Source organism: Mauremys mutica, chromosome 13, assembly GCF_020497125.1.
Source record: "Mauremys mutica isolate MM-2020 ecotype Southern chromosome 13, ASM2049712v1, whole genome shotgun sequence".
Taxonomy (NCBI): domain Eukaryota; kingdom Metazoa; phylum Chordata; order Testudines; family Geoemydidae; genus Mauremys; species Mauremys mutica.
Window position 1 is genome coordinate 40,380,058 of NC_059084.1, and position 12,200 is coordinate 40,392,257.

The 12,200-nt window shown below is 44.1% G+C and overlaps 1 protein-coding gene across 1 annotated transcript; it reads left to right on the forward strand.

The window, feature by feature from the left end:
• The first annotated feature begins 701 nt into the window (after positions 1-701).
• LOC123348816 (olfactory receptor 4N2-like) lies at positions 702-1,640 on the forward strand. The gene has a single exon (XM_044986460.1). It carries the CDS (start codon positions 702-704, stop codon positions 1,638-1,640), a length of 939 nt encoding a protein of 312 aa, XP_044842395.1.
• Positions 1,641-12,200: the final 10,560 nt, after the last annotated feature.

Genomic DNA, 12,200 nt, shown 5'->3' on the forward strand with positions numbered 1-12,200 from the left:
TAAGTGAATAAGAAAAGGAAGGAAGGACTATCAAGACATTACCACTCACAGTAACAATTCCCACATGCTTTCTCTTTACTAGCCCTCCTGTTTCCCCATGTGCCCTGTCCCCCTTATCTCTCTGCTTCTATGGCTCTGTCATTTTCTTGATTTGATTATCTGACTAACACCTCCTCACTAAACCCCATCCAAATTCTTTTGGTGACACGCATGCACACACATGCCACCATCATTCCCCTGCCAAAAAATCCCCAAAGATTAAAATGAAAAGAAAAAGCCTTTCGGGTCAAAATTGTCGTGGGGGGAGGGGAATTTTCGACTTTGCATTGAAAATCCCCCAAATTTCAAAGTGACAGGTTTGAGTTTTTCCAAGGAAAAAAAATTTTTTTTTAATTACAAGGGAAGCAGATACTTCTCACAAAAATGTTCACTTCATCACCAGCTAAACATTTTGATGGAAAAATTTCTAATCAGCCCTAGTTATAGCCCTGTATCTTACATCTTGGCCAGCGATTGCCTCTCGCTGAGTGTCTGTGAAGCACTTGGTATGATGGGGGCTCTGATCTCAGTTGGGATCTTCGCAGCAGCTGGTACAATGGGGGCCATGGTATAAGTTGCACCTCACCACTACCATAATGTGCATAGTAAATTTTACGATAACATTCACCCTGTTTTCTATTTCAGGACCTCATGCTGACGGGATGGAGCATGGGAACCACACAGAGGTGACAGAGTTCCTGCTGCTGGGGCTGTCCCAGACCCGGGAGGTCCAGCTTTTCCTCTTTGTCCTCTTCTTGCTTTTCTACATCATCATCCTCCCAGCCAACATCCTCATCATCCTCAGCATCTGGGGTGACCCCCACCTGGGCTCCCCCATGTATTTCTTCCTGGCCAACCTGGCCTTCCTGGACATCTGCTACTGCTTTGTCATCTCCCCAAAGGTACTAAGCCACTTCTTGTCCCACCACAAGACTATCTCCTACAGGGGATGCCTGGCCCAGCTCTTCTTTCTCCACCTCCTAGGAGGGGCTGAAATCAACCTCCTCATGGGCATGGCCTTTGATAGGTATGTGGCCATCTGTCAGCCTCTGCGCTACACCACTGTGGTGAGCAGAGGGGTCTGCTGGGCCCTGTTAGGGGCTGCCTGGGCCCTGGGGTTCATGCACTCATGTATCCAGGTCATCCCCATTGTCCAGCTCCCCTTCTGTGGCCCCAATGAGTTGGACAGTTTATTTTGTGACATCACCCAGGTGATCAAGCTGGCCTGCACCGATGTCTATGTGCTGGAGTTCTTCATGTTCTTCAATAGTGGCCTGATCACTTTTTTGTGCTTCCTCCTCTTGCTCATCTCCTATGGGGCCCTGCTGGTCCGGCAGTGGGCAGGTGGCTCCTCAAAGGGGATGAGCAAAGCAGCCTCCACCTGCATCACCCACATCATAATCATCATCATCATGTTCGGCCCGGCCACCTACATCTACTGCCGGCCCTTCCGCAGCTTCCCCCTGGACAAAGTGGTGGCCGTGTTCCACACCGTGGTCTTCCCCCTGCGGAACCCCATTATCTACACACTCAGGAACAAGGAGATCATCAGTGCCATGAAGAGGCTGCTGGGCAGATACGGGCTGTGGAGACGGAAATAGAAGAAGAAGAAGAAAAAGAAGAAAATGAGGGGGTCAACAAGCATTTGGCAAGGGGGATCCAGTGGACATTGTGTACTTAGATTTTCAGGAAGCCCTTGATGAAGTCACTCACCAAGAGCTCTTAAGCAAAGTAAGGTATCATGGGACAAGAAGGAAGGTGTCACACCCCAATGCCCCCCTCCCAGTAGGGAGTCCTCTGGGGAAGGCATATCATCATTGTATGTGACTGACTCTGTGGCAAGCATTGCAAAGTATTTTGGGGAGGGTCAAAGGTGTGTGAGTGGAGAGTGGAAGTTTCCTTTGTAGGTAAGAAAGGCCAAAAGGAGAGGAGAAAGAGAGCAGAGAATGGGTTAACTCAACCCTGCAGCTAGCAAGCTCAGTCCGAAGATAAGATGCTGGTCTCCACCCAAGGACACTGCTCACAGCTGAGACTTGGCAGACAAATGAGAAAGACTGGGGCTTGAAAGTTGCTTGAGAGGCTGTGGGAAACCGACTACACTGACCTGCACCTGCAGGACAGCAAAGCCAGAGGAGAGGAAAACAAAGCCCAGGGCTGCCAGTCTGAAAACACAGGCGAGATAACAAAAGGGGGCACCGAGTCAGGCGTCCCTGAAGCTAGGATGTTTTGGGAAAGGGAACAAGACCATAGCAAGCCTGTTTGGACTGGTACAAAGAGCACCAGGAACAGAGGGCTCTGGACGAAAACACCCCCAAAGCAGCCCAGGATTTAAAACCCTCCTGAGAGCTGGAGCAACTTGGAGAGCACAACAGATTCTTGGACAGCCTAGGCCCAGGACAGCATTCCCGTCCACCTTCCCCCGCTCTTCTGATGTTACACCATGTGTGTGTGAGTATGAAAGTGGGTTAGGACCTGGGGGAATTAACACTTTCTTTCTTCCCCTGAGTGACATGGGAACGGTACCAGCACAATCTCCTGTTATTTTATTGTTTTATCAATAAAGCTTTAAAATTTAGACCCCTGGTGTGTGCCTCATCATCTCCTCCCCAAAAGAGCCTGTGGCCACAGCCTGGTCAACTGTGGTCCTGGGCAGATTGGTAATGAAAATGTGTCACAGATCAGTAACTGGGTAAAAAGATAGGAAACAAAGAGTAAGAATAAATAGTCAGTTTTCAAAATGGAGAGCCAGAAATAGTGGTGTCCCCCAGGCATCTGTATTGGGACCAGTGTTGTTCAATATATTCATAAATGATCTGGAAAAAGGGACAAACAGTGAAGTGGCAAAGTTTGCAGACAATACAAAATTAGTCAGCATAGTTAAGTCTAAAGCAGTTTGTGAAGCTTCACAAAGGGATCCCATAAAACTGGATGACTGGGCAACAAAATGGCAGATGAAATTCAACGTTGATAAATGCAAAGTAATGAACTTTGAAAAACATAATCCCAGCAATAAATACAAAATGATGGGGTCTAAATTAGCTGTTACCACTCCAGAAAGCGATCTTGGAGTCAGCAGAGATAGTTCTCAGAAAAAGTCCGCTCAATATACAGAGGCAGTCAAAAAAGCTAACAAAATGTTAGTAACCATTAGGTAGGGGATATATACTAAAACAGAATATACCATAATGGCACTATATAAATCCATGGTGTGCAGTTCTGGTCGCACCATCTCAAAAGTGATATATTACAATTAATAACTATAGTATCTATGGAGTAATTCTGTAGTGCATATGGAATACGTTTGTAGCAACTCTAGTATCTAAGTAGTAATGTTGTAGTATCCATGCAGTATTCATTGTTATATATGGAGCAATATAGTGGTAACATCGCAGCATCTTTGGAGCAACTTAGTTGTATCTCTGTAATATCTATGGGGAAATATATATTGTAATTGTACAGCACATGGAGCAACTCTGTTGTATCTATGGAGAAACTCTTCACATTTTATGTATTACCTATAATATCTGTTGGATAATAGTGTTGTAAATCTGTATTATCTATTGAGTAACGCTATTGTAATTATGTAGTATCAATGAAGAAATTATATAGCAATCATGCAGATTTTATCTAATAAACCTATATACTCTGTGGAATAACTTTGTAGCAAATCTCTATTATTTATGTATAGGCGTGGGAGGATTAGATTTTATCTGTAAGTGTTGGTAAAGGTAAATTTCACTATACACACAGAAATCAACAAAAAGAATATTTACATCGATAATATTTACATCGATAAGTGAAATTTACAGTTTGGCAAAGTAAAAAAAATGCTGCTTTAGCAGTTATTAGAGTTTGATTTAAAGATATTTACTTTGTATATATTTACATGCGATGTTGACAATGTGTGTTTTAACAGTTATAAAGCTTTACGTTTTTGAATCTCAGAGTCTACTGTCATTAAAAAATTATTTGACCCCCACATAATTTTCCAGAATAGTGAAAATTTAAATCAATAAAAATTGAAAAAATGCTTAAAAATAAATATCAATATTATCCATTCAAATTACAAAAATGAAAGTCACATTCTGCTGATCGTATCTATGTGGTAACTTTTGTTGTAATACTGTAATATCTATGGAGTAATAGCAATGTAGTACTTCTGTAGTATCTGTTGATTAACTCAGGTTTATCTATGGAATAACAATGTACTGTTTTGTTAGTATCTATGGGGCAACTCTGGTGTATTTCCTGAGTAACTTGCAGGTAACATAATTGTTTACACCAGGTTTAACAAAGAACACAGATTCTTTTTCTTCTATTTATTTGTAATGACTGTGCAATGCTTATTTTCATTCACATAAGTATTAGTAGACCAAACATTGTGAGGAGGTTTGTGTTATTAGTGTTTATTATGTTAAAACACAGAAGAAGATATATTTCAGGCAATATGCTTGAGTAGGAGAAAGTTTATGCAGTAGATAATCAGCATGAGCACTGTGTGTGCTGAGATAGGTTTAAAAAGAACTATGAACATCAACCTATTTTAAAGCAAATAATGAAAAATAATCCCTTAAAATGTAACCTCTATTCTTCCTCTTGTGCCAATTGCTAGCAAGGTTTCAAAATTCTGGAGACTGAAGCTGTTTCTTTTTGTGTTTTTCCTTCTGAAATCTTCCTACTTGAAAACCTAGGAAAATCCATCACACAATTATGCATTAGAAAACACAAAGGCTGCACAATAATGGACTCATTTCAGGACAATGTTGCACCCACCACCTTAGCTCTGCCCCCTTGTGTTTACAGATTCAGATTTTCAAAGTCATTTAGGGATTTGGCTGCCCAGCTCCCAGTAATATTAATGAGATAGGGGCATCTGTCTGCTTTAGAGGGCTTTGAATATCCTACCCATGGAAAATACATAAGTTGCAAATTCTTTAGTATTTCTTTGTCTAAAATATAAATTGCCAGATTCTTCCCTTCTCTGTTGCTTATAATGATTGATAAGGATGCAACTGCAGAAGCTTCAGAAGAAATGCTCTTTGTGTAAATGAAGGTAAAAGGAATGTTATCTTCCCCTCTCTCCCTTTCCCAGCTACTTAAACCAGCCCTGGTTTAGGGCCTTTTCCCCCACCCTCCCCTGAGAACTTAGGACACCTTCCTCCCTCCCATGAGAACTGCTAATAATGAAGATTTATGGCAATGAATTGTTGAAAATAAATATATCTTCAAGGTAAAAGTAACGTGTAATGCTATGAGTAATAGATAGAGGTGGGTTCACTAATCCGTGGGTCTTTCTATTACTTAATAAAGATCTTGGGGGTGTTGTAATGGATGTAGGCATGTACATACTGTGACAAGGTCGGGCCAGATAACTACAGGATAGTGATCCTTTTGAGAACTGGGACGTGGGTGAGCACCAGGAACTTGCTGGAACCAATTAAGGCAGTCAGGCTAATTTGGACACCTTGAGTCAATTAAGAAGCTGCTAGAATCAAATAAGACAGGTGGGCTAATCAGGGCATCTGGTTTAAAAAGGACCTCAGCTCAGTCAGTGAGGGGCTTGCAAGGAGCTGAGTGTGAGAGGGTTTATTGCTGGAGGACTGAGGAGTACAAATGGTATCTGGCATCAGGAAGAAGGTCTGGTGGTGAGAATAAAGGTGTTGGGAGGAGATCATAGGGAAGTAGCCCAGGGAGCTGTAGCTGTCACACAACTGTTACAAGAAACACTGTAGACAGCTGTGATTCACAGGGCCCTGGGCTGGAACCTGGTGTAGAGGGTGGGCCTGGGTCTCCCCCATCCTCCCAACTCCCTAATGGAAACAGGAGAAGTTGTCCTGGACTGTGGATTCCACCAAAGCGTAAGGTCCCTGGCCTGTCCCCTGACCCCATAGGTGGATCACCAGAGACTGTGAGGATTGTTCTCCTTCTGTTTCCCCAAGCTGGCCAGTGATGAGGTTAGCTGAGTGAATGGCAGGTTTGAGACACTAACAAAAGTGGCCAAACTGAGGGTTGCCATGAATCTCTGAGGTGAGCAAATTTGCCAATAAGTGCAGGACCCAACAAGGGGAGGAGGGATAGCTCAGTGGTTTGAGCATTGTCCTGCTAAACCCAGGATTGTGAGCTCAATCTTTGAGGAGGCCACTTAGGAATCTGGGGCAAAAATTGGTCCTGCTAGTGAAGGCAGGGGGCTGGACTTGATGACCTTTCAAAGTCCCTTCCAGTTCTAGGAGATTGGTATATCTCCAATTATTACCTAAGGCAGAGGAGGAACTTTGTCACAATACTAACCTAAACAAAAAGAGTTTGCTGTAACTAATTCAGGGCTTATTGGAAAATTCAATCCAGGGGAACAAGTATCACAATACAGAAGCCTGTACTCAAATCTGCCCCTTTTTCTTCTAACATGACTCTTATTTCTGCACTGCTGCTGGCGGCGGCACTGCCTTGGGAGCTGGGCAGTTGGAGAGCAGCGGCTGCTGGCTGGGAGCCCAGCTCTAAAGGCAGAGCCACTGCCAGCAATAGTGCAGAAGTAAGGATAGCATGGTATGGTATTGCCATCCTTACTTCTGTGTTGCTGCTGGCGGGGCACTGCCTTCACAGCTGGGCACCTGGCCAACAGCTGCTGCTCTCTGGCATCCCAGCTCTGAATGCAGAGACCCTTAGTGACTCCCCCTGCAATTCCCTTTTGGGTCAGGAATCCCAATTTCAGAAATGCTGGTCTCCCCCATGAAATCTGGTCTTTTGTGTGCATTTACCCTATACTATACATAAGGGTTGTGAGTTAAATCCTTGAGGGGGCCACTTAGGGATCTGGGGCAAAAATTGGTCCTGCTAGTGAAGGCAGGGGGCTGGACCCGATGACCTTTCAAGGTCCCTTCCAGTTCTAGGAGATTGGTATATCTCCAATTATTAGTTTATTAGTTAGTATTAGGTAGTATGTATATAGTATAGGGTAAAAGCACACAAAAGACCAGATTTCATGGTCCATGATGTGTTTTTATGGCTGTGAATTTGGTAGGGCCCTAATTATAGGACCACCTAAAATCCTCAACAAAGACTGGGGACCTATTATACCCAATCCTGCATAGACCCCAACTGAGATTAGGGTCCCCATCGTGGCAGGCACTGCACAGACACAGTGAAAGACAACCCTGCCCTGAAGAATTTACAGTTCAAATAGAGGAAGGAAGGATTGTTATCCCCATTCATACAAATGGGGAAACAGAGGTCAAGATGCATCAACTGCAATCCCAACAGTCCTCCATAGAGCTTGGGCTAAGATTTGAAAATCTGTCCAAGGGGTTTACATGTTCAATTAGTTTTAATGAGACTCAAGTGTCCAAATCTTCTAGACATCCATCAATAAAGATTCCGTGAGAGACACAAGAGGAACTATCTTCTTTTGTACAGCACCTAGCACTGCTTGGCTCTTGAACCTCTAATACTAATAATGTTCCCCTTCTTTGGACACCAGAGTCTTTGCCCCATAGTAACAGATGCCAGGGCCTCAAAGGTCAGTTTCCCAGTGGAGAAGTCTGGGTATTTTCTTATGTTACTTCTTATGACTTATGAGGAGAGCCTGAGGGAACTGGGATTGTTTAGTCTGCAGAAGAGAAGGATGAGGGGGGATTTGATAGCTGCTTTCAACTACCTGAAAGGGGGTTCCAAAGAGAATGGATCTAGTCTGTTCTCAGTGGTACCTGATGACAGAAGAAGGAGTAATGGTCTCAAGTTGCAGTGGGGGAGGTTTAGGTTGGATATTAGGAAAAACTTTTTCACTCAGAGTGGTGAAGCACTGGAATGGGTTACCTAGGGTGGTTTTTAAGGTCAGGCTTGACAAAGCCCTGGTTGGGATGATTTAGTTGGAATTGCTCCTGTTTTGAGCAGGGGGTTGGAGTAGATGACCTCCTGAGGTCATGAACTGGGGTGCAAAGGGAGAGAAAGGACTGAATTAGTCAAAAAAATTTGGTCTCCTGCTATAATTCAAGGTCTGTGTTAAACTCATGCTTAGTAAACAAGAGAAGTGTGGGACTGAGAAACTATTAACCCAAATTGTTGTGTCAGAAATTAGGCCTAACTGTTGGACTAATAAGGAGAAGATGTGCTGGTCCCTCCACCACTACCTTTTGGGGTCCTCCAAAAGAAACTTTGGATGGACAGATGTGAATGCAGGCTAAGCAAAAGATGAGAGGAGGGGAAGTAGTGAGCTTCACCATCATGGCTGCCACCCCCACCGTCTCCTGGGACACCAGACCTTCTTTGCTCTGATCGTGAGAGGAGTCCTGACCAGACTGGGCCAGAGAAAGTATGACGCTGCAGTTTATATGTTTTATAAAAATATTTATAAGTGTGAATATGATGTTACTGGAATATGCTTTATGCAAAAGGTCTCTTGTAAGGTATCACTACAAAGCTTATTATCTACTGAGTGTGTTCATCCCATTTGTTTGTAGGTATTATTTCTATGTCTGTATGTATGAATAAACTTGTATTACTGATGTAAACATGTTAAGTGGAAGCCATTAAGGGTGCTTCAGAATTAATCACTTGTAAATGGCTCTGTTTACTTGCAATCCTTCCAGACTACATGCTGACTAGCCAAAGGTTATACTGGCACTGGAAAAGGTTCAGAGAAGGGCAACTAAAATGATTAGGAGTTTGGAAAGGGTTTGGAGGAGTGATTAAAGAGGCTTCAGCTTGGAAAAGAGGAGACTAAGAGGGGATATGACAGAGGTATATAAAATCATGAGTGATGTGGAGAAAGTAGATAAGGAAAGTTATTTACTTATTCCACATTTCAAACAGCCTACAATCCCAGGGTGTTTAGATGGGAGATTTTGAGTCAGCCCAGTGTGAATTCTAGGAGGCAGTTTCTGGTGCACTGGCAGTGTGTATGTTGTAAGACAGGGGTAGGCAACCTATGGTATGCGTGCCAAGGGCATCACGCAAGCTGATTTTCAGTGGCACTCACACGCCCGGGTCCTGGCCATCGGTCTGGGGGACTCTGCATTTTAATTTAATTTTAAATGAAGCTTCTTAAACATTTTAAAAACATATTTACTTTACTTAGAACAATAGTTTAGTTATATCAATGGTCCCCAACGCGGTGCCCGGGGGCATGGCGCCCACCGGGGCATTTATGTGTTCCTGCCTAATGCCCAGCAGGGGAGAGAAGCTGTGGCTCCACGCCTGCCAGGGACAGGGAACGCCGGGGCTGCAGGCGCCGGCGTTCTCTCTCCCTGGCAGGCGCCGGGCCACAGCTTCTCTCCGGCTTCTCCAGGGCTGCAGGCTGTGGACACCGGTGTTCTCTGTGCCCGGAAGGCGCGGGGCCGCGGCTTCTCTCTGGGTTCTCCAGGGCTGCAGGCTCTGGGCGCCGGTGTTCTCTGTGCCCGGAAGGCGCGGGGCCGCGGCTTCTCTCCGGCGCGAAGCTGCGGTCCTGCCCCTGCTGGGGACAGCAAACTCTGGGACTGCAGGCTGCAGACGCCAGTGTTCTCGATCCCTGGCAGGCGCGGGGCCCGCCTAGTGCCCAGCATGGGAGAGAAGCCGGGGCCCCGCGCCCGCCGGGGACAGAGAACTCCAGGGCTGCAGGCTTCATTCTATGTTAAAGTAAGAATAATAAATATATTTGGACCAGCAGTTCAACAATGTTTTACTTTTTTTTAAATAAATAAGATGAAAACTGTTTATGATATTTATTTTGTAAAAACTCCTTAATTTTTCTTACAGGTAGATAAAAAAGAGCAAATTCACATGGTAAGGTGAAAGTAATTGCCAAATAATTTAATTAATACCTTTTACATGTAAAATTACTCTTTTTATCTTATGGATTCATATATTATGTAATAGTAAATATGTTTTTTGTATTATTTAATGTACAAATACAAAATAAGCCTTGAAAAATTGTTGGCGCCCACCCCACACTTCTGGAAACATGAATGTGCTACTGGCCATAAAAAGGTTGGGGACCACTGAGTTATATATTATAGACTTATAGAAAGAGACTTCTAAAAACGTTAAAATGTATTACTGGCACATGAAACCTTAAATAAGAATGAATAAATGAGGACTCAGCACAGCACTTCTGAAAGGTTGCCAACCCCTGTTGTAAGAGAAGGTACTGCCACCTAGTGGTGAATGTTCAGACAGGCCAAAGGGCTTACTAGCGGTGGCCGTTCATAGCAGTGTCTTTTAATGCAGGTGGCAGGCTCCTGCTGTGTTTTGGAGATGAAAAATCAGGGTTCTAATCCTGGCTCCCCCAGTATGTTCCTGGAGCTAACAGTGCAGTTTTCCTTTTCCAGGTAGCACATGACTTTGTTATCTGCTATAACGTTCAGAGCTGGGTTAGAATCTCGAACCTGCCAAATTCAGAGGGTGTATGGATACAGAGCTCAGTGTGGGGCCCTTCATTGGTAGTGGTGGGACCTTGGGCAAGTCACTTCAGACCAGATTAATAATGGTATTTGGGTGCCCAAAGATGCAGATAGATGCCTAGTGGGTTTCTAAAGCTCCCGCCATTTAACTCCCATTAACATTAATTTAGGCACTTAAATCCCATTTGAAAATCTGGGCCCGGACCACTTTTGGAAATCCCTCTGGGCATCGATCTGCATGTTTAGGCACCAAAATCACCTTTGAAAATCTGGCCATTTGTTTCCGCATGTTTCAGTTGCCCATCTGTACACATCACTTCCGTATCTCACAGGGGTGTGGTGAGAATAAATACCTTAGAGATTGGGATGTGCTCCAATCCTATGACAATAGGGGGCCTTATATGACTGTAGATAGAAAGGTGTACTGCATGCCCAACTTGATACACCATGGGCCTGATTTTGATAGGTGATGAGCACCTGCAGCGCCGATTGGCTTGAACTGGAGTTGTGGGTACTCAACACCTTTGAAAATCTGGCCTCTAAATCATCTCAGTTTGGGCCCCCAGAAATATAGGCATACCCGCATGGCCCCTCAGTATGCCAACATCTTTATGGCTGACTTAGAACAACGCTTCCTTAGCTCTCGTTCCCTAACACCCCTACTCTACTTGCGCTACATTGATGACATCTTCATCATCTGGACTCATGGAAAAGAAGCCCTCGAGGAATTCCACTGTGATTTTAACAATTTCCATCCCACCATCAACCTCAGCCTAGACCAATCCACACAAGCGGTCCATTTCCTAGACACTACTGTGCTAATCAACGATGGTCACATAAATACCACCCTATACCGGAAACCCACTGACCGCTATACTTACTTACATGCCTCCAGCTTCCATCCCGGACACACCACACGATCCATTGTCTACAGCCAAGCTCTAAGATACAACTGTATTTGCTCCAATCCCTCAGACAGAGATAAACACCTACAAGATCTCTATCAAGCATTCTTAAAACTATAATACCCACCTGCTGAAGTGAAAAAACAGATTGACAGAGCCAGAAGAGTACCCAGAAGCCACCTACTACAGGACAGGCCTAAAAAAGAAAATAACAGAACGCCACTAGCCATCACCTACAGCCCTCAACTAAAACCTCTCCAGCGCATCATCAAAGATTTACAACCTATCCTTAAAGATGATCCCTCACTCTCACAGATCTTGGGAGACAGGCCAGTCCTCGCTTATAGACAGCCTCCCAACCTGAAGCAAATACTCACCAGCAACCGCACACCATACAACATAAACACTAACCCAGGAACCTATCCCTGCAACAAAGCCCGATGCCAGCTCTGTCCACATATCCATTCAAGTGACACCATCATAGGACCTAATCACATCAGACACGCCATCAGGGGCTCGTACACCTGCACATCTACCAACGTGATATATGCCATCATGTGCCAGCAATGCCCCTCTGCCATGTACATTGGCCAAACCGGACAGTCTCTACGCAAAAGAATAAATGGACACAAATCTGACATCAGGAATCATAACATTCAAAAATCAGTGGGAGAACACTTCAACCTCTCTAACCACTCAGTGACAGACTTGAAGGTGGCAATTTTGCAACAAAAAAACTTCAAAAACAGACTCCAAAGAGAAACTGCTGAACTCGAATTAATATGCAAATTAGATACAATTAACACTGGCCTAAACAGAGACTGGGAATGGTTGGATCATTACACTAATTGAATCTATTTCCCTATGTTAAGTTCTCCTCACACCT